Genomic DNA, 23,244 nt, shown 5'->3' with positions numbered 1-23,244 from the left:
CAGATAAAAAAAAATACCTTAAACCCTTTGAAAAATATTTTGTGAAAAAACTGTTTGATGCTGATACTGAAATGCTGTCAAAATATTTAAAAATATAAATTTTTCAAAATAATTTCAAAAAAATTGGAAATATAGCTTACAATTTCTAAAAATTATTTAAAAATAATTTAAAATTTAAAAAAAAATTCTAAACTTACAAAAAAAATTTATAGAAATATTCCAAAAATTCTCAAACTGTAAAAAGCGAAAAAAAAATTGTTTAAAAAATTCCTAAAAAGGTTTAAAAATCTTCTTAAATTCTCAAAAATTAATTAGAAAACTTTTTAAATTTTTGAAAAATTTTCAGATATTCAAAAATTATACTCAGATCTTCTGAAAATGTTCTTAAATAAAAAAAAAAATCAGAAACTTTTAAAAAATTCAAAAAATTTTAAAAATTAGAAAATGTTTCAAAAATTGTTAAATTGCTCAAAAAATTTAAGAAAAATTTGAAAATTAATGTAAGAATCCATCAAATTTAAAAAAAATGCTTTAAAAAATTTCTTAGATTTTCAAAAAATGTTCTAAAAAAAAAATGTTGAAAAAAATTTTTCTCAAAATTTTCAAAATATTTTTAAAATTGTTTAAAAATCAAATATAAATGTTTAAAAAAGTTCTAAAATATTTAAAAATAATTAAAAAAAAAAATATTTAAAAAAGTATTTAAAAAAAATATTAAAAATTAGAAAAAAATCTTAATTTTGTTCAAATTTAAGAGATTTTTCCATAAAATTAAAAAAAAAATTAATAAAATGCTTTTAATTTTTTTCTAATTTGTGTAAATCTTCCAAAAAAATATTAATAAAAAAATTTTAAAAAAATTTCCGTTGAAAATTTTTATGACTCTTGAAACATGGACCTCACCTAAACATATTGACCCAAGACAACACAAAACTATTTGTGCACTATGTCCGATTAGATTACATGAAAAAGGTTCTACAAGGCCGCAGAATTGTATGTTGGTGAAGGTAATCGCGATGAAATACCTCAAAAGGAAGTTTTTTAACCAGGTCGCTAATTAAAAGTCTTTCGCGTATTTTTTTACGAATCTTAGTGATACAATCATATGTATTTCTTTATTTTATCATATTATTATTTCAAATTAATATTAGTTTTCTTTTTTTTTTAATAATAGTAACAAAGGTGATTTTTATTATTTTTACTTCATGTTCTTTCTCCTAAAATAATAAAAACTGGCAAAATCACACACACTACTGAAGAATTTTTTGTTTGTGGTTTTTCCGAATCGCTGTAAGACTTTTTTTTTTTTGTAATTTTCTGTTATTTTTTTTTTAATGCATTCTCTCACTGCTTGTAAAGTTATATTTTTTCTTGTTTTTTTTTTCGTATAAACTACTACACTCTATATATAGTTATTAAACGTTAAGAAACGACGCGCCAGCATTTATTCATCTTGCATCTCTTCGTGTACTTCGTATGGATTGAGAATTCCAGGCACGGACATTTGAATGCGACATTTCTCTTCTTGCGCCTTCTTTAATTCAGCTTCTCGTTCTTCCAGGTAAAGGTCGGAGTCGTCGTCGCCGGTTACCTCCTAAAATTGAAAATTGAAGGAAATTCGTTAAAATTTGATTTTTGTTTGAAGGCAAGGGCAATCATGGAAAATGTTTCAATTTTTTTCATAAAACAAAAATTTTTTAATTAAATAAAATTTTGATTTTTCTTGTAAATAAATTAAAAAAAAAAGTTTAAAATTTAATTTAAATTTAATTTAATATAATTTAAATGAAATTTAGATTTCAGAAGAGAAAATTCGAGCAAATGTCAATTCAAAAATTGACCGTTAAAAAATTATTGTTATCTAAAAAAAAATTTAAATTAATATTTTTTTCCAAAATTATAATAAAAATTAACTTATCAATAACCGAAATTGACAAAATTTCAATAGAAGTTTAGTTTCTAGCATTTAGAATCAAAAATTGAGCAAACGTCAGTTCAAAAAATGACAGTTAAAAATTTGAAAATTGATTTTTCATCAAAAAATTTAAGTTTTTGTTCTAATTTTTCAAAATTTAAAGGAAATTTTAAATTTTTAACATGTAAAAATGATAAAATTTTTTTAAGAAATTAATTTTTCATACAAATTTTAGAATTTTCAATCAGAAATTTGTAAATGTCAATTTAAAAAGTGACCGTTACAAATTCGATAAAAAAAAATTTTCATGAAAATCATTTATAAATTTTTAATTTTGTTTACAATTAATAAAAATAAGATAAAAAATAAAATTTAAAATGAAAAAAAATTGAAATTTGATAAAAATTGAAACATTTTCCCTCAAAAATTTTTAAAATTTGTTTTAGTTTCTTTGTGACACAGGCTTGCATTTTCAATCAAACCTCCGAATTTCAGCAGAAACTAAATTTTTCTCTAGCATAATTCATCCCTCAACCAAAAACAATTAAAATTCGGGTCGAGTCAAGGAATATGCAGAACAAGTTTTGCCGAAACTTACCCGAATTTGGATCAAAAAGTCCCGAAGGTGCTCTTTAAATGCTTGAACATCCTGATCTAGATTGAATAATCCGGTGACAAATACTTTAATTTGATTATCGGTGAGATGTCCGAAGGCAGATCGCAGCAACGAGGCGACATATTCCTGCACGTACAGTACGTTGTCTGGTATGGCGCCGAGCGAAATTGTGATTCGGTTTTGTTCTACCAGCGTAAACATGTAGGCGAGAATTGTAGCGTGCATCTGGATGCCAGCGGTGTGCGATGTATCGGTGACAACTGAGAAAACTTGTGTCAAAATGTCCGTAAAGTAGGTCTGATAGAAGCCTTGCGCTGCCTGCGGGTGATCTTCGAAGTTTTTGAGCATCTAAAAAAATATTTTTTAATGAAATTTCTTCGAAAATCAACGAAAAATTGAGCTTACTTGGAACAAAATGACCAAACCGGTATCAGCAACGTTGCGCATTGTGTGCTTGAATGCCCAAACGATCGAATCAAAGACCAATTTGAATTGTGCCGGCGGAATATTCAAGAATGCGTTGAAGCAATGCGCATTCACGGCCTCCAAAAGTTCGTAAAAGTGCGTGCGATGTTGTGGATAATCCTCGAAATTCTTGTTTATCATATCCAGCGTGCACTCGAAGACAGCATCGAAGATCTTGAGAACTTCCCCGGTGATGGCGCCTTCCAATTTGTTGACAATTGTCGCGATAGTACTGAGAACTGCGGGCTCTCGAGCAGCTGGGACTTTAGTACGCTTCAAAAATTCAAAATTTCATTTAAAAATTTTTTTTTTTTCATTTCAAGCGAATTTTTACCTGATAGTCGAGCAACACAGCATCCAGTAACGGCGGCACAAAGTCATCCATCACCATTTTCGCATCGTTTGACCGTAAAACCCACTCGCTGATTACCGTTAACGTCTCTTTGCGAATGACGTGCATTGCCTTGATGAGCGGTTGATTGTTGACGGCGACGCCATTCACGACAATCGCTTGCGAGATATTTTCCGACATGATTTTATACACGTTCAGCATGTCTAAGTAAATGCGACCCAATTGTACGACGTAAGAATGGCCCAAAGCACGGCATGCACGAACATTTGTCTTCAATATGCTGCCGAGAGGTTTCACCGCAGCCATGTCTTTGAGAGCGTCAACGTTGTGAGTTGCTTGGGAAATTATTCCATCCCAAACCTGAAAAGAGAAAAATGGAAAAGTTTTTATTAAAAATCAGTTTTTTGTCTCATTTTTAGAAATTTTGAATCAAAAAAGTTGCAAAATTGACTATTTTTCTTTCAAATTAGGTAAATGTCAATCGAGCTAAATTTTATTTGTTCGAAAATTGAGAAAATATGAATGGAAATCATCTTCAGAATGACTTTTTATTCAGTTTCAAGCTTAAAATTGCTCAAAAATTGACTTGCAAAATTTATCACGATTTTAATTCAGCATGAGGAAGAATCGTGGAAAATTTTATTTGTTCGAAAATTGAGAAAATATGAATGGAAATCATCTTCTGAATGACTTTTTATTCAGTTTCAAGCTTAAAATTGCTCAAAAATTGACTTGTAAAATTTATCACGATTTTAATTCAGCATGAGGAAGAATCGTGAAAAATTTTATTTGACTTGCAAAAATTATCACGATTTTAATTCAGCATGAGAAAGAATCGTGAAAAATTTTATTTGTTCGAAAATTGAGAAAATATGAATGGAAATCATCTTCAGAATGACTTTTTATTCAGTTTCAAGCTTAAAATTGCTCAAAAATTGACTTGCAAAATTTATCACGATTTTAATTCAGCATGAGGAAGAATCGTGAAAAATTTTATTTGACTTGCAAAATTTATCACGATTTTAAGTCAACATGAGGAAGAATCGTGAAAAATTTTATTTGTTCGAAAATTGAGAAAATATGAATGGAAATCATCTTCAGAATGACTTTTTATTCAGTTTCAAGCTTAAAATTGCTCAAAAATTGACTTGCAAAAATTATCACGATTTTAATTCAGCATGAGGAAGAATCGTGAAAAATTTTATTTGACTTGCAAAATTTATTACGATTTTAATTCAGCATGAGAAAGAATCGTGAAAAATTTTATTTGTTCGAAAATTGAGAAAATATGAATGGAAATCATCTTCAGAATGACTTTTTATTCAGTTTCAAGCTTAAAATTGCTCAAAAATTGACTTGCAAAATTTATCACGATTTTAATTCAGCATGAGGAAGAATCGTGAAAAATTTTATTTGACTTGCAAAAATTATCACGATTTTAATTCAGCATGAGAAAGAATCGTGAAAAATTTTATTTGTTCGAAAATTGATCAAATATGAATGGAAATCATCTTCAAAATGACTTTTTATTCCATTTTAGGCTTGAAAACGATCAAAAATTGACTTGCTGAAAAAAACTCGATTTTAAGTGAGCATGAGATAAAATCGAGCTAAATTTTATTTGTTCGAAAATTGAGAAATTATGAATGGAAATCATCTTCAGAGCAACTTTTTATTCAATTTTAGGCTTGAAATCGATGAAAAATTGACTTGCTGAGAAAAACTCGATTTTAAGTGAGCATGAGATAAAATCGAGATAAATTTTATTTGTTCGAAAATTGATCAAATATGAATGGAAATCATCTTCAAAATGACTTTTTATTCCATTTTAGGCTTGAAAACGATCAAAAATTGACTTGCTGAGAAAAACTCGATTTTAAGTGAGCATGAGGTAAAATCGAGTTAAATTTTATTTGTTCGAAAATTGATCAAATATGAATGGAAATCATCTTCAAAATGACTTTTTATTCCATTTTAGGCTTGAAAACGATCAAAAATTGACTTGCTGAGAAAAACTCGATTTTAAGTGAGCATGAGATAAAATCGAGCTAAATTTTATTTGTTCGAAAATTGAGAAAATATGAATGGAAATCATCTTTAGAATGACTTTTTATTCCATTTTAGGCTTGAAATTGATCAAAAATTGACTTGCTGAGAAAAACTCGATTTTAAGTGAGCATGAGATAAAATCGAGATAAATTTTATTTGTTCGAAAATTGCCAAAATATGAATGGAAATCATCTTCAGAATGACTTTTTATTCAATTTTAGGCTTAAAATTGCTCAAAAATTGACTTGCTGAGAAAACTCGATTTTAAGTGAGCATGAGATAAAATCGAGATAAATTTTATTTGAAAATTGATCAAATATGAATGGAAATCATCTTTAGAATGACTTTTTATTCCATTTTAGACTTGAAATTGATCAAAAATTGACTTGCTGAGAAAAACTCGATTTTAAGTGAGCATTAGATAAAATCGAGCTAAATTTTATTTGTTCGAAAATTGAGAAAATATGAATGGAAATCATCTTTAGAATGACTTTTTATTCAGTTTCAAGCTTAAAATTGGTCAAAAATTGACTTGCAAAATTTATCACGATTTTAATTCATGAAAAGCATGAGGAAGCAAAAATTATCACGATCAAAAATCGACTTGCTGAGAAAAACTCGACGTATTTTTTAAGTGAGCATGAGATAAAATCGAGCTAAATTTTATTTGTTCGAAAATTGATCAAATATGAATGGAAATGACTTTTTATTCAGTTTCAAAATGACTTTTTAATTTTAGGCTTGAAAACGATCAAAAATTGACTTGCTGAGAAAAACTCGATTTTAAGTGAGCATTAGATAAAATCGAGCTAAATTTTATTTGTTCGAAAATTGAGAAAATATGAATGGAAATCATCTTCAGAATGACTTTTTATTCATTTCAAGCTTAAAATGACTTGAAAAATTGACTTGCTGAAAAAATCACGATTTTAATTCAGCATGAGAAAAAATCGTGAAAAAATTTATTTGTTCGAAAATTGATCAAATATGAATGGAAATCATCTTCAGAATGACTTTTTATTCAGTTTCAAGCTTAAAATTGCTCAAAAATTGACTTGCAAAATTTATCACGATTTTAATTCAGCATGAGGAAGAATCGTGAAAAATTTTATTTGTGCGAAAATTATCAAAAAATTTTATTTGAAAAATGAATGGAAATCATCTTCAGAATGACTTTTTATTCAGCTTAAAATTTTAAGCTTGAAAATTGCATCAAAAATTGACTTTGCAAAAATTATCACGATTTTAATTCAGCATGAGAAAGAATCGTGAAAAATTTTATTTGTTCGAAAATTGATCAAATATGAATGGAAATCATCTTCAAAATGAATTGCTCAAAAATTGACTTGACGATTTTAAGTGAGCATGAGGTAAAATCGAGTTAAATTTTATTTGCAAAATATTGGAAATCACGATTTTAATTCAGCATGAGGAAAAATCGTGGTAAAATCGAGTTAAATTTTATTTGTTCGAAAATTGAGAAAATATGAATGGAAATCATCTTTAGAATGACTTTTTATTCAGTTTCAAAAAGACTTTGAGAAAAAATTGCATGAGATAAAATCAAAAATTGAATTGAGAAAAATTTATCACGACTTTTTAATTCAAGCATTGCTCAAAAATTGACTTGAAGAATTCATGAGGAAGAATCGTGAAAAATTTTATTTGACTTGCAAAAATTATCACGATTTTAATTCAGCATGAGGAAGAATCGTGAAAAATTTTATTTGTTCGAAAATTGAGAAAATATGAATGGAAATCATCTGCAGAATGACTATTTTTTAGGCTTGAAATCGATCAAAAATTGACTTGCTGAGAAAAACTCGATTTTAAGTGAGCATTAGGAAGAATCGTGAAAAATTTTATTTGTTCGAAAATTGAGAAAATATGAATGGAAATCATCTTCAGAATGACTTTTTATTCAATTTTAGGCTTCAAAAATTGACTTGCAAAAATTTATCACGATTTTAATTGAGCATGAGGAAAAATCGAGTTAAATTTTATTTGTTCGAAAATTGAGAAAATATGAATGGAAATCATCTTCAGAATGACTTTTTATTCAGTTTCAAGTTTGAAATTGCTCAAAAATTGACTTGCAAAATTTATCACGATTTTAATTCAGCATCGAGAAAAATTTTAATCAGATTTTATTTATTCGAAAATTGATGAAATATGAATGGAAATCATCTTCAAAATTTAAGATAAAAAATTTTATTTGTTCGAAAATTGAGAAAATATGAATGGAAATCATCTTCAGAATGACTTTTTATTCATTTTAGGCTTGAAATCGATCAAAAATTGACTTTTTGACTTTTTATTCAGTTTCAAGCTTAAAATTGGTCAAAAATTGACTTGCAAAATTTATCACGATTTTAATTCAGCATGAGAAAAAATCGTGAAAAAATTTATTTGTTCGAAAATTGATCAAATATGAATGGAAATCATCTTTAGAATGACTTTTTATTCCATTTTAGACTTGAAATTGATCAAAAATTGACTTGCAAAAAATTTCACGATTTTAAGTTAGCATGAGGAAGAATCGTGAAAAATTGTATTTGTTCGAAAATTGAAAAAATATGAATGGAAATCATCTTTAAAATTGGTCAAAAATTGACTTGCAAAATTTATCACGATTTTAATTCAGCATGAGAAAAAATCGTGAAAAAATTTATTTGTTCGAAAATTGATCAAATATGAATGGAAATCATCTTCAGAATGACTTTTTATTCAATTTTAGGCTTGAAAACGATCAAAAATTGACTTGCTGAGAAAAACTCGATTTTAAGTGAGCATGAGGTAAAATCGAATTAAATTTTATTTGTTCGAAAATTGAGAAAATATGAATGGAAATCATCTTCAGAATGACTTTTTATTCAGTTTCAAGCTTAAAATTGCTCAAAAGTTGACTTGCAAAAATTATCACGATTTTAATTCAGCATGAGGAAGAATCGTGAAAAATTTTATTTGTTCGAAAATTGAGAAAATATGAATGGAAATCATCTTCAGAATGACTTTTTATTCAGTTTCAAGCTTAAAATTGATCAAAAATTGACTTGCAAAATTTATCACGATTTTAATTCAGCATGAGGAAGAATCGTGAAAAATTTTATTTGAATTGCAAAATTTATCACGATTTTAATTCAGCATGAGGAAAAATCGTGAAAAATTTTATTTGTTCGAAAATTGAGAAAATATGAATGGAAATCATCTTTAGAATGACTTTTTTTTCAATTTTAGGCTTGAAATTGCTCAAAAATTGACTTGCAAAATTTATCACGATTTTAATTCAGCATGAGGAAGAATCGTGAAAAATTTTATTTGTTTGAAAATTGAGAAAATATGAATGGAAATCATCTTCTGAATGACTTAAAATTGCTCAAAAATTGACTTTGAGAAAATTTATCACGATTTTAATTCAGCATGAGGAAGAATCGTGAAAAATTTTATTTGTTCGAAAATTGAGAAAATATGAATGGAAATCATCTTCAGAATGACTTTTTATTCAGTTTCAAGCTTAAAATTGCTCAAAAATTGACTTGCAAAATTTATCACGATTTTAATTCAGCATGAGAAAGAATCGTGAAAAATTTTCTTTGTTCGAAAATTGAGAAATTATGAATGGAAATCATCTTCAGAATGACTTTTTATTCAGCATTTTAGGAAAATCGATGAAAAATTGACTTGCTTGAGAAAAACTCGATTTTAAGTGAGCATGAGATAAAATCGAGATAAATTTTATTTGTTCGAAAATTGATCAAATATGAATGGAAATCATCTTCAAAATGACTTTTTATTCCATTTTAGGCTTGAAAACGATCAAAAATTGACTTGCTGAGAAAAACTCGATTTTAAGTGAGCATGAAATAAAATCGAGATAAATTTTATTTGTTCGAAAATTGATCAAATATGAATGGAAATCATCTTCAAAATGACTTTTTATTCCATTTTAGGCTTGAAAACGATCAAAAATCGACTTGCTGAGAAAAACTCGATTTTAAGTGAGCATGAGATAAAATCGAGCTAAATTTTATTTGTTCGAAAATTGATCAAATATGAATGGAAATCATCTTTAGAATGACTTTTTATTCAATTTAGGCTTGACTTGCTGAGAAAAAATCGATGAAAAATTGACTTGCTGAGAAAAACTCGATTTTAAGTGAGCATGAGATAAAATCGAGCTAAATTTTATTTGTTCGAAAATTGATCAAATATGAATGGAAATCATCTTTAGAATGACTTTTTATTCCATTTTAGACTTGAAATTGATCAAAAATTGACTTGCTGAGAAAAACTCGATTTTAAGTGAGCATGAGATAAAATCGAGCTAAATTTTATTTGTTCGAAAATTGATCAAATATGAATGGAAATCATCTTTAGAATGACTTTTTATTCAATTTTAGGCTTGAAATCGATGAAAAATTGACTTGCTGAGAAAAACTCGATTTTAAGTGAGCATGAGATAAAATCGAGCTAAATTTTATTTGTTCGAAAATTGATCAAATATGAATGGAAATCATCTTTAGAATGACTTTTTATTCAGTTTTAAGTTTAAAATTGCTCAAAAATTAAAAAAAAAAAAATCTCACCTGATTCGGCAATGTCATGTACTTTTCAATCAAAGCATCTTGTGCGACTTGGTCAACTTGCGCGGAAATCATGTACCCAACTGCCTCGTAGAATGTATGAACCTAAAACAAAAAAAAAATCAAATTAACCCCATTTCCCGCTAAAAATTAAAAAAAAAAATACCTGTTGCGGCTGTAAGTCACAAATAATCGAACTAATAGTTGCCAAAATCTCATCAATGAAGGTGCATGCCTCATTGGGTTGGAGTGTAACGAAATGCCGACGACACTTGAGGGCAATTTTGATGAAAGTATCACATGCCATGTCCTGTACGCCATCGTGTGTCTCATGCATAAACTCAAAAAGTTTGTTAACGACCGTCTTGAGGAACTTCCAATGAGCCCTTAAAAAGCGCGGATACTGTCCCACGACATACATAATGTTCGACGCGATAATTGCTTTGTTGTCCTTGCCCTTTTTCTGTTCGCACAGCCCAAGGAGGTCTTTAATGACTGTAACGAGGAATCTTTTTTCATCTTCTTCGAAAAAGGCGCCCGAAATGGATCCGATGGCCCAACACAGCGTATTCAAATTCTTCCAGGAGAATTCTGTGCCATTAACTTGGTTGTTCAGCTTCTCCGTCATGATGCGTTCCGTATCGAAGTAGTCCAAATGCGTCAAGTAAACCAACGTTTCGCGCATATTTTTGTACAAATTGATGCTGTTCGTGTCCTTCATGAATTCCCGCACCACTTCGCCATTTTCGTTTTCGACAACGAGCACCTCTTCGGGCTTCGCCATGCGCGAAATCATGATGTACCGCACTTTCGAGAGGATTTTCGTGTAGGTGGCTTTTCGCGTGCTTTGCGTGCCATAAGGGGTCTCTTTGTACAAGTCGCATGCCAAGCTATTCCAATATTCGAGGGTAATTTTGAAAATTTCCACGTCTTCGACTTCGGATATCATCACGAGGTAGACAAGGGCTTTTTGCAAGGCATCGACAGTATCGCGACGCTCAACGACGGGTCCATGCACCCGCAAGAACGTGCAAAGGAACATTGCCAAATTTTGCACGAAACACTGCTCGTCGTCGTTGCCATTCATGTAAATCTGATTCATATCCGTCTCTTCGGGGATCATCTGTTCGAACTGTTCCATCGTTTGTTTGAACATATTGATGAAAATTGTGTCGTAATTCGCCAGCTGGAGACCTGCGACTTCCGACAAACACTTGATCGAGACATTCCGGAACATGGGTATCGTCAAAAACTTGCAAACGAGCATGTTGATGAGCTTCGTCTCGAAAATGTACCCGAGCGGGATCCAATTGAGGAATTTCAGCAGTGTCTCGAGCGTTGCCGAGATTAGCGGCGCATTCAGGGAGTTTTCCAAGACAAAGAGGCACAACTGGAACACTTGCGAAAATTCGCTGCACATGGTGTCTTTCAAGTGACGCGCCTTCGTTTGCGTAATTTGGCCCGAACTAAAGTCAAAAACCTCCTCACTCAGCAATTTCAGGATGATCATGTTGTTTTGACACAACGTCTCGTTCGTCTTGGAGGCGCCAACGATGTCACTGATGAACGTCTCCCAGTTTTTAGGCCATTCCCGCTTCAAAATTTGCACCAAAATGATGTTTAATTTGTTCAAAAAGACCTTATTCCCTTCCATGGTCGCCGCATCTGACGAAGTTTTGATAATCAATCCCACGAGATACTTTTTTATGCCTTCACACTGGTTCCGCGGCAAAATCTTCCAACGCGTTTTAATTACTTCCTCGAGAATTTGCAAGGCATAGTACTTTGTTTGCTGATTTTGCGAAAACTCCAGGATGCTGTCGACACGGGTCCATGCATCGGGATGCTCCTTCAGCGTCGTAAGGATTTCTTGCGCTAAACGCAGTTGATCGCCCTGACTCGTGTAAAGACATCCAACGATGTTGTCGAGCAGTGTGATGTCCAGCTTTTGACTGAAGTCGAGCAGCTTGTTTGCCTCTTCCACGCGTAACATGATGAAATTTTTGCTTTTTTTCACTCACACAACGATGAGATGATGATGAAATGTGATTTTTTTCTGCCTTCTGAGGTTTTGTTTTTGTAAGTTTTGAGTTTTTGTCTCACAATTATTCAAAGATTCACTAAGATTCGTACCAATCAAACACCTAAAAAGAGAAAAAAATTAAAATTTATTAGAAATAAGGCAGGAAAAACGAAATTTTGAGTGTTTTTGACTCAGTCATGCACGGATCATACATTCACGGGAGAATTTCGGTGCAGTAAAAGACGCAAATCAGTCATTCAAATGCAATCCTCATTCAGCGAGATTCAATTTCATCCATCAAAGTCACTTTTTCGCACAAAAAATCCCTTTTGTCAACACTCGTCGTACGTTGTGTGCGCGATTCCAATCATCACATCACATCGCTGACGAAAAAAAAGAGACGCAAATTTAAAAATTCGTCTTGCGGTTGCCAATTTTGCCGTTTTCTGCCGATCGCTGCATGTTAAATGCTCGTTTTCGGCGAAAAAAGTGAATTTTCGCGGTTTTTATGCCATTTTGCCCGCTTAATTTCGCGAAAAATATCGAGTGGAAAATTTCGCCGTCGCCGTACAGCGCATATAAAACGCGTACACACACGCATACAGGAAATTTTTTTTTTTTTTCATATATTTGACGAGAAAATATCCCTCCATGAGAATGTGGTCTTTGCGTCTTTTACGGATTTCACTGTAAAAAAGCTAATTTTTCGCAAAACTATTAGTTTACCCGCATTCAAACAACGTTCAGTAATTGCGTGCACCAAGTGTTCACATAACTAATTGTAAGTAAATTGGAAAAAACCTGTGATTGAAAAAATTAGTTTTGAATTTTGGTAAAAAAAACGCTCGCTCTCGTTCCACTATTCGTTCCGTTTCCTCGCACACTGGGGTTGTTTTCGCGTGTCGTACGTAATTCTTGCCTGATTTTGCTCACTGGGGCAGCCCAAGAAGCAAGAAAGGCGAAAAAAATTGGAATTTCAAATCGATGCTCCTCAGCATTGTTTACATTTAGTGGCGCCTCGCAGTTAAAATCCCCGTTTAAGCCCTGAAAATAATCGGCGCGATGAATCGGACGATCACAACCACAATTTGCAACGTTTGCAATCAAGCAATTCGTGCGGAAATGTTCGTTCAGCACTTGCGAAAGTGTGAGAAAGGTACTGTGGCGTCATTTTTCCTTTTAAAAATTCCCTTTAAAAAATTTTTTTTTCAGAAAATCACTCCACGGAAAATGTTGGGATCAAAACCTACAAAGAAAACAACTTTTGGATCCACGAAATAAGCACCACGGGCACGCCAGATACGAGTTTCCTCAAATCCGAGACGAGTTTCTTCAAAACCGAGCCAATCACAAAGACAGAATACTCCTTTGAAGTACAGGAACCCGACGAAGAAGCTTATGAGGAGGAAATTTTACCGGAAGAATATGAGGAAATCGAACCCGAGTTCGAGGAAGAAGTGCCCGAAGACATTGACGAAGACGAAGTAATCCCGGAGGAGAACGACGACGACACCCAAGTCTATGAAATCCTCTATTTAGAGCAAGAAGACGACCCCAACAACGATTGCATCGAGTATCAGGTGATCGAAGAGCAAGTTGTCGACGACAGAACGCAACTTGTGTTCGATCACGATGAACAAAAATACGCTGTCGAGGAATTTATTCAGTCGATGAACCAAGTTGAGCTCATCGAGGAAGTCAATTCCGAGGAAATTGAGAAACAAGACTTGAACAAGAACAATTTTCAGTGTCAACGATGTCTCAAATGCCTCGGCTCGAAATTTTCCCTTGATCGACACAATAAAATTTGTGACGCTCGGTAAGATTTTTAACCCTTAGACCTCGATTTTTTTAATTTTTCATGAAAATTTTTTTTTTAGGATCAAAAAATTAACTTGTAAACAATGTGGTAAATACTATAAATTGCAAAAACAGCTCTCCAGACACATAAATGAGGCACATGGAGTCCCAATTCCGTGCGAAAAGTGCGGAAAACCCTTTTCCCGAAAGTCAAATAAGGATCGTCACATCGAAACTGTGCACAAAACCACCCCTTTAGAATTAAAATTAGAATCCTGTTAAAAAGTAAATAAATTTGTATTAAAAATCGATGTCTTTCGCATTGGGAATGAATTGCGTGAATGAAAACAAACCCAGTGAGCAAGTTTGGGATGGCGTACGGTATGGAGTAACGGAATTTCAGGCTTTATTTCTCGAAATTTCTATAACTTTCGAAATTTTTCTTTAAAAATCTGTTTAAAAAAAATTAAAAATTTAATTTTTCTTGATAAATTTTGACAAAAAATTAATTTTTTAAAGAAATTTCATAAAAATCGTAGCGTACGTTCGTTTCCAACCACTTTAAATCCCAATGAGCGAGTGTCGTACGTGCTACGCACTCATTTCGTCGTACGGTAAATAATTTTCTACGCCAAAAAGCACACAATCTTGGGTGCAACACAACACAAGGGACACACAAATTTCGAGAAAAGTCATTTTCGACGCGTCTTTTTCGCATTTTAATCGTCGTAAAACGCAAAAAAATCCCTCGCGTCTCGCCGCAAACCGAAAAACGTGTGAAAAATTCAATTGCGTAGTGCTTAAAATTGATGGCCAAAAAATTTCAATTTTTTTCCTTCGCTTCTGTGTGTGTATTGTGTACGTGCAACATAAAACATAGTTAAAAAAAAAAAAAGAAAAATGGGCATCTCGATTCACCCATAAAGAACGATTTTTTTGCTGGCTTTCATTTTCCAAAACTTATTTTTTATACGGAATATTTTAAATTTAATCAAATTCGGAGCAAATTAGTCTGTAAGAGGTAGTTACGTGTAAGGAAACGCTTAATTTTAAGGGAATAAATACGGGAAATATTTAGTGTAGCAACAGAAAAAACGCAGATTTTTGGTTGTGTGTGTGTGGAATTGATGGAGATTATTGATTTGTAGAAAAAAAAAGGAGGAACGAACAAAGGATTCCTGAATTTTTGAGGTAAGATTAAAATATTTTTTCAAAATTTTTTATCAAAAAATTTTTTTTTGCAGTAAAAATCGCTGAAATTCGCAAGTTTGAGGGTAAAATCAATGGCGACGAGTCATGAGGATGTTTTCGAGTCTCGGAATCACAACGACGGCGAAGAGTCTCTCGACTCGGCAATCGCTACCAAAGACGGGATCATGATCGTCGAAGAGGGAAGCGTCTCGGAGGAGAACGGGAACGATGGCGCCAGCAGTATTGAGGAAGATCGCATGGCGGACGACGACGAAGATACCGCCGTCTCGCTCACGCCCACACTAAATACTAATAATAACACAGAAAATTGTAATCAACAAAGACTGAACTTAGATATTTTAAGTACAATAAGCAATCAATCGGAAATTGATGCACAAGATGGAGATCAAAACATGGAGGAGGAGGAGCAGCAGCAGCAGCAAATTGACGAAGAAGCTGCCACAGATGCCGATAACGAGGAAGACGACGACAATAACACGATAATGCTGAGTCAGGGAACGTCTTGTAGAATCTTGCCGCCGCCCGATGTCACGCCAGCCTTAGAGAAAACGACAAAATCCGTTGCCGTCAATACCGAAACCACCATCAGCAAGCCAAATACGTCACAAAATACATCACCGAGCAGTGCACCGACCCCGTCAGCATCACGTCAACCGAGTCGCAATTCCGCCGAATTTCCCGCAAGCAGCTCGAGTTCACTTTTCGAACGAGAATCGTCCTCGAGTGCCACGGATGACGCCCAAAACATCACTGCCAACGCGGCAAATGGCAACAATAACGTTGCTGAAGCGCCCCTTGTCGACGACGAAGCCGTTTCTGTGCCAATGGACAGTCAAGTTGTACCGCTTGTCGCATGGGAGAACGAAGAAATGCTCAACGAGGGCGATTCAGAGGAAGAAGTTTGTACATGTCAAAATTATACGGAAGACGAACATTTTAGTAGTGAAGATGAGTTGCCGTCGCGCGACGTGGATTTATCTGGATACACCGCTTCCGATCCCATTTCCGAAGAATTGTTGAACGATCGCATCACAGAAACGCCCAAAAATCATCGGAAACGTAAAATTAACGAATGTCGCTCGGCTTCGTCGGACATTCACACTGCCGAATTGGGTATCGGGATGCGAACTGGGAAACGTGTCGTGCTGGAAAATCGATTTTCGCCGCGGGCGTGCTTTACGCCGAGCACAAGTGCGTGTTCCGTCGTCACAACAACGCCAACGTCGACCGGTTCGTTTTACGGAGAGAAAAAGACTCCACGTTCTGTGATTCCCACGAAGGATAATCCGCCGCCCGAGTTGTCCGAATGGTTGTTGCAATTCCAAAAATGGAGCAATGCCGAACGCCTTCTCGCCCTCGATAGACTGATCGAACATTGTGAGCCCACGCAAGTGCGTCACGTCATGAAAGTAATTGAGCCGCAATTTCAACGCGATTTCATCTCCTTGTTGCCGCGGGAGTTGGCGCTTCAAGTACTTTCGTATCTCGGACCGAAAGATCTTTTACGTGCGGCGCAAACGTGTCGCAGTTGGCGTTATTTGGCGGATGATAATCTCATGTGGAAGGCAAAATGCAAGGAAGTTGGCATTTTAGACGAAATAAATGCCGATAATCGTCCCTTGAGACGCGGCAGAGTCGGAAATATGCCCGCGATGGCGTCAATTTGGAAAGCTTACTACATGCGACACTACACGATCGAGATGAATTGGCGCTCGAGACCCATCCGAACCCCAAAAGTCTTGAAAGGACACGACGATCACGTGATCACTTGTTTACAATTCTGCGGAAATCGAATTGTTTCCGGGTCGGATGATAATACGCTTAAAGTTTGGTCTGCCGTGACGGGAAGATGTCTCCGAACGCTCGTCGGGCACACGGGAGGCGTTTGGTCCTCGCAAATGTCCGATAATATCATCATTTCGGGCAGCACAGATCGCACCCTCAAAGTGTGGGATGCCAATTCGGGCGCATGTCTTCATACGTTGTACGGGCATACGTCGACTGTGCGGTGCATGCATCTCCATGGGAACAAGTAAATTTGATTTATTTCAATTTTTTTTTGAGAAAAACTTAAATTTTTGATTTTTTAGGGTTGTTTCGGGATCAAGAGACGCAACGTTACGCGTTTGGGATATCAATGATGGTGCATGTTTGCATGTCCTCGTGGGGCATTTGGCAGCTGTGCGTTGTGTGCAATACGATGGCAAGCTCGTTGTCTCCGGTGCCTATGATTATATGGTAAAAGTGTGGAATCCCGAGCGTCAGGAGTGTTTGCACACGTTATCTGGACACACAAATCGCGTGTATTCTCTTCAGGTGAGCTTGAAATTAATTTTTTTTTATAAATTTTTTGAATTTTATCTTTAAAATTTTAAATTTTCGAAATTTAAGAAAATTTTTTGCTCTAAAAGTTATAAAAATTGACTCGAAAACATACAAAATGATAATTTTTTTGTTATATTTTGTCACTTTTTGACTAAATTTGACACAAAAAGTTGAAAAATTAAAAATTTCAAAATATTTTTTCTTTTTCATTTCGACATGTTACATGGTCTATATTCAAAATCATCAAATATACTTTCAAAATGAAAATTACGTATTTTTTACGTATTTTTTATTTTTCAATTTTCAAGCTTGAGAACCATCCAAAAGACATCCAAAGGCATTTTCTATAACTCTTGATCAATTTCAAGCTTCAAAACCATCAAATATGCTCTCCAAATGAAAATTACGTATTTTTTACGTAATTTTTATTTTTCAATTTTCAAGCTTGAGAACCATCCAAAGGCTTTTTTTTATAACTTTTGATGAATTTCAAGCTTAAAATTCCTAAAAAAAATTAAAAAATAAATAACTTTTTTTTAAATTTTCATTTAAATTTTAAAGAGCATTTCTTCATATAATTTTTTATAAACTTCTTAACTAATTTTTTTTATTTTTTTAACAGTTTGATGGAATTCACATCGTTTCTGGCTCACTTGATACCTCAATTCGTGTGTGGGATGCGCAAACGGGCGAATGCAAACACACCCTCATGGGACATCAGAGTCTCACGTCAGGCATGGAGTTGCGTCAGAACATCCTTGTCTCAGGAAATGCCGATTCAACTGTCAAAGTTTGGGATATTCTTACAGGACAGTGTTTACAAACGTTGTCAGGTATGTTTTTTCCCTCAATTTTCCAAAAAAATCCCTCAAATCTAACTTTTTAATGCAATTTCAGGTCACAACAAACACCAATCTGCTGTCACGTGTCTCCAATTCAATTCCAAATTCGTCATTACGAGCTCCGACGACGGCACCGTCAAATTGTGGGACGTCAAAACGGGCGAATTCATCCGGAATTTGGTGACATTGGATTCCGGCGGATCTGGAGGCGTCGTATGGCGCATAAGGTAAGCACTTTTTATCACTTTTCTTGAGAAAATTCTTAAATTTTTCATTAATTTCAGGGCCAATCAAACGAAACTCATTTGCGCGGTCGGCTCACGCAACGGAACTGAAGAAACGAAATTAATGGTATTGGACTTTGATGTGGAAGGAGCATGCAGTAAATGCTCATAGTGTTAGTAGTGATTAAGGAAACGCAAAAAAAAATTAAGAAAAACCACAAAAAAAAATATTACAAAAAAATGCGGATAAATGTAACAAACAACAAAAAAAAATAGGTTTTAGTAGAAAAATTTGCCATTTAATTATAAATGAAAGAAAAAATAGCTCATCGTACATTACAAAACAAATAATAATAATAAATAATACAAAAATCATCAACATACCTGTCGCAGAGCGTGTCACGTCACGTCTCGTCTGCGCCTCTAACAAGCTAGAATATTAAAATAAAAAATAAATAATAATTACCTCTTGCAAACAAAACAAAAAAAAAACTACAGTTGATGATACACAAAAAAAAAATTAAGTGATCTAAAAAAAAAATCTTTAAAAAAAAAATAATTCTTAAATATTTCTCTAATTTTAAAAAATTTTCTTGTTGTTTAAATTTCCTCCTTTTTTTGTTTTTAGATATAATTTTTTCTTGTTATTTTTTTACAACCTAGAATATTAATTCGCTCTATTTTTCCTCTATATAATACTGTTACTATGTTTTAGTTTTATCGTTTTTTTTTAGAAAAGCTCCGAACTCGCTTCAATTGCTACTCAAAAAAAAAAAAGAAAATTGTTCAAAATTTTTCGCAATTGGAGCTCTTTTAGAAATTATTTAGGAAAATTATTTTTAATTAAAAAAAAATTTGTTTAATTTTACAAAACAAAAAGAAAATACATAAGAAAAAAAAATATTCTGCATTAAAAAAAATAGCTAATCTCTGATTGATCAAAAATTACTAAAAATACAAAAAAAAAGTGAAATAAATAAAGGATAAAATGAATCGAAAATAAAATAAATAAAAATTAAAGTGTTTTTTTTTTGAGTGAATTAATTTTTTAAAAAATTAAAATTTCAATTTTAATAAAAAAATGCCTTGGATTTTCGAGAAAAATTGGAATTTGTGGTTTTTGAAGTGAAATTTGATATTTTTGCTTGGTTTGGATTAATTGAAATATTTTTTTTTTACTGAAAAAGAAGGTAAGATCTGTAAATTTTTTTTTTTTTAATTAAATTTTTTTTTTAAATTTTTTTTAAATATTAATAAAAAATAATTTTAAAATTAAATTTTAATTAATTAAAATTAAAAAAATATTTTTTGATCTGAAAAAAAAATTTTTAATTAAATTTTTATAAAAATTAATATAAAAATTAAATATTGAAAAAATTATTATTGAAAATATTGAAATTTTAATTAATTAAAATTAAAAAAAATATTTAAAATTAAATTTTAATTAATTAAAATTAAAAAAAAAATTAATTAATTAATTAAAATTAATTAATTAATTAAAAAAATAATTTTAAATTAAAAATTAATTAAAATTAAAAAAATAATTTAAAATTAAATTTTAATTAATTAAAATTTAAAAAAAAATAATTTAAAAATAAATAATTAAAATTAAAAATTGATTTTGAAATGAGACAAAAAAAAAATCATAAATCGACACAAATTTTCAAAAATACCTTACCTGAATCGCTTCAAAAGCACTTTTTCAGCTATCACACATCAACAGAGACGAATCAAAACAAATTTCGCCGATCATTGCCGTATAAAAATCATCTTTTCATCAATAAATTTTTTAAGAACTCACCAAAAAATGACAGAAAATCCCGCTTTTGACGTCATAAAAGAAGTCACAATTGGAGGTAAATTCAAACTCTTCTCCAACTTCCTTCAAAATCAATTTTTTAACCAATTTCCTTCTTCAACAGGTCTCCCAACAGACATCGTCTGCCACAAATTCTCGAACAAAACCCTTCTAATAATAACTCAATACTCCAAAATTGCCAATGTCGTCACTGTCGAGAACCAAGTTTTCAATGGCGCCGCCACGAACAAACAAAAAGTCTTCGAAATCCAACCAAAAATGGGCAATGTCACGGACGAAACGGAAGGCGCAATTCGTTACCTCATGAACTACATAAATTGCAACCATTTGGTTGTGAGTCTGGCTCTAAAGAAAATCAACAAAGATATCCTCATTGAGTTACGGAACGAGTTGGGAAAAATTGACTGTCTAAAATAAATAACGAGAAATTTAAAATTTATGACAAATTACTTGAATGAATGAAAATTCCTTAGCTTGAACTTCGTTTGACCGTGAATTTGTTGGATTTTTGATCAAATACGCAGATACCTGCCTAACGTCATTAAAGAAGCAATAAAGTCCCTTTCACTTGTTTGCTGCGTTTCTCAAATATTTACCATATATAATATTGGAATTGGCTTGGAGCCATCATCATCATCGTTGTTGGGGAATCGAATGAAACGCATTTAAATTGAATTTTAAATTTATTATGAATTCAAAACGCATGCCACTTAAAATTGCATGTAAAACCACAAGATGTTAGATGTTGATATTTTCGACGTTTTATATTATTATTACTGTGCGATTTATGCCTTTTACGAACGTTTTATGTTTTTACATACATAAATGCGCCGCAATTCGATTGTTTTTTGCATAAAATGAATGCAAACATAAATTTATGCGAACGTCCTTCGTTTTTACCGCAAATTTATGTCATTTTCGCGTTTTGTTTAGAAATCTCTTCTTACATTTTGTTTTTGTAACACGGATGTAACACGTTTCTAATGTACATTTATGCTCTTGTTGCATCATCGACTTTGACTAAAATCACCTGTCATGTCGTCATCGATGTCATGTGCGAACACTAATGATTATTTAATCTCGTGAACGACACAAAAGCGACATGAAAGTAACATGTTTGCTGATCGCTTTAATTGAGCGATGGACATTCCAATAATTATCTCATCTTCGCCAACAACAACAGCGCAGAGTAAAAGTCTCTGCGCGCGTTAACTAAATAAAAAGAAAAGTGAAATGGTTTAATTTAAAGTTTTTTTTTGTTGTTGTTCACACAGAGACACACGAAAAATTTGTGTTTGTCATGACGAGTGTGTTGCGGAGATCTCAATAATAATATAATAATGTACAACACTCCAGATAGATTATCATTAACATTCACACATAATATCCGTTGCTAATGACCCTATATTAGTCTTAAGGAAAAAAAACTCATTTTTATTATTAAATCAAAGAGAAAGACGTTGTTAATAAATGCAGAGGAAAAGCAGTTCCTATTTTTTATGTTTCTCTCTTTCTTTTGGTCTCGCGAAGAAATGTATAATGAAAAAAATCAATGTTACTTAACTGGAGTGCATATTAGCGAAAATTAAAATTTTATTAAAAATTTGTCGAAATTTTTTATGTAGAGAGACGAGAGCGCATTTTCAGATGATGAATGAAGAAGAAGTAAAATTAAAGGCTACAGCTTAAGCTTAAGGTAAGATTTATTATTTTTACCGCATTTCGAAGAAAAAATGCGGTATTAAATTCGACTTGTCGTCTGTGTATGTGTGTGTGTGCGTGTGTGTGTCAGTAACGCTGTGCCCCAAAAAAAATTTTTTTATTTATTTAAAAATCAAGGAGATTTTGATAGAAATAATCTTTAGAATGAATATTTATTCAATTTTAGCTTTAATCGCTGTGAAAAATTTCATGACCCAAAAAAAATTTTTTTATTTATTTAAAAATCAAGGAGATTTTGATGGAAATCATCTTTAGAATGAATATTTATTTAATTTTAGCTTTGAAATCCATCAAAAGTTTGTTAAAACTTGAGTTGAAAATTTTTTGTTAGTAATTCTTAGTTATTTGAGGACCCTGAAGGTCTGTGGGCAGTTATTTGGGTTGTGAGGTGTATGGAATTGTGAAAGGGCCATGAGGAGTACGAAAATGTGAAAGTAGGGGTACAAAATTATGAAATATATGCATTTTAATGGAAAAAGTCTGTAGTTGATAAAAAGTTCGGAAAATTGAAATGAGGAGTACGAAAATGTAAAGTGAGGACAACAATAAAGAGTAGGTATGTAATATCGAAATGCGGTATAGTATGTCGTTCTTTAGACGACTACTTTCTCTATTTTTTCGTTTAATTTTGACTTTTTCTTTCATTTAAAGGATTATGAGATGAAAATTTTTACAATTTATGGAGTACCATCATATCAAGCACCTCGTGAAGTCTTAACAATTATGTTAAAAGGAATGAACAATATTTTACTAGGTACGATTCTTTCTTCATTCTTTATCCCTGAATGTCATCAAAATTATCAAAGCATACCTCTTCATAACGCAAACACAAAAGCCACTTTGAAAATATCGAGGTCCATAAATTTTAGATAGAAGCGTTGATAAAATCTGTGCACATGTAGCTGAACAATAGAAACAAAAATCAAAGCGTAAAAAAGTGTATGCTTTCTGAAAAACCTTCATTGATCGAAAATCTAATGCAAGTACTTACAAATTAACTACATTCCAAGTGAAAGAGCCATTAAAATTTATACAAAACATATATATGCCTTCAATACTCCTATCAAGGGATAACTCCTAATGCTTAAAATATGAGGAATATCAAAATTTTAGCAACTTGTTCAATTCCTCATCAATGTGTGTTGCTTCAATTTTACTTCTGCTTGATGCTTAGGAACATCATACTCTGGCAGACGAAAAAGCAAATCATAGTAGGAAAAGCTAAACTAAAATTAGAATATCTCTAAGCTTCAAAATGTACTATGAAGTATTAAGATAAAGTCTTAAAATTTTAAGC

At 32.2% G+C, this 23,244-nt stretch overlaps 4 protein-coding genes across 4 annotated transcripts; 3 read left to right on the top strand and 1 right to left on the bottom strand.

Moving 5' to 3' along the window:
- Positions 1-1,434: 1,434 nt before the first annotated feature.
- LOC134832608 (exportin-1) lies at positions 1,435-12,874 on the bottom strand. Its single transcript, XM_063846691.1, has 7 exons — positions 12,730-12,874; positions 10,147-12,124; positions 9,984-10,085; positions 3,331-3,708; positions 2,937-3,269; positions 2,514-2,879; positions 1,435-1,594 (listed from the first exon to the last, which is right to left on the bottom strand). Exons 2-7 carry the CDS (start codon positions 11,971-11,973, stop codon positions 1,445-1,447), a joined length of 3,156 nt encoding a protein of 1,051 aa, XP_063702761.1. The 5' UTR covers positions 11,974-12,124; positions 12,730-12,874; the 3' UTR covers positions 1,435-1,444.
- An 88-nt stretch (positions 12,875-12,962) lies between these two features.
- On the top strand, positions 12,963-14,094 carry LOC134831419 (zinc finger protein 780B-like). The gene is made up of 3 exons (XM_063845146.1): positions 12,963-13,159; positions 13,216-13,822; positions 13,884-14,094. Exons 1-3 carry the CDS (start codon positions 13,066-13,068, stop codon positions 14,083-14,085), a joined length of 903 nt encoding a protein of 300 aa, XP_063701216.1. The 5' UTR covers positions 12,963-13,065; the 3' UTR covers positions 14,086-14,094.
- A 358-nt stretch (positions 14,095-14,452) lies between these two features.
- On the top strand, positions 14,453-19,142 carry LOC134829423 (F-box/WD repeat-containing protein 7). Its single transcript, XM_063842483.1, has 6 exons — positions 14,453-14,994; positions 15,048-17,047; positions 17,106-17,331; positions 17,963-18,173; positions 18,238-18,409; positions 18,467-19,142. Exons 2-6 carry the CDS (start codon positions 15,087-15,089, stop codon positions 18,576-18,578), a joined length of 2,682 nt encoding a protein of 893 aa, XP_063698553.1. The 5' UTR covers positions 14,453-14,994; positions 15,048-15,086; the 3' UTR covers positions 18,579-19,142.
- A 985-nt stretch (positions 19,143-20,127) lies between these two features.
- Positions 20,128-20,781, top strand: LOC134831793 (uncharacterized). The gene is made up of 2 exons (XM_063845607.1): positions 20,128-20,262; positions 20,329-20,781. Exons 1-2 carry the CDS (start codon positions 20,214-20,216, stop codon positions 20,640-20,642), a joined length of 363 nt encoding a protein of 120 aa, XP_063701677.1. The 5' UTR covers positions 20,128-20,213; the 3' UTR covers positions 20,643-20,781.
- Positions 20,782-23,244: the final 2,463 nt, after the last annotated feature.

Source organism: Culicoides brevitarsis, chromosome 2 (assembly GCF_036172545.1).
Source record: "Culicoides brevitarsis isolate CSIRO-B50_1 chromosome 2, AGI_CSIRO_Cbre_v1, whole genome shotgun sequence".
Lineage (NCBI taxonomy): Eukaryota > Metazoa > Arthropoda > Insecta > Diptera > Ceratopogonidae > Culicoides > Culicoides brevitarsis.
This window is presented reverse-complemented; position numbering and strand designations above follow the sequence as displayed.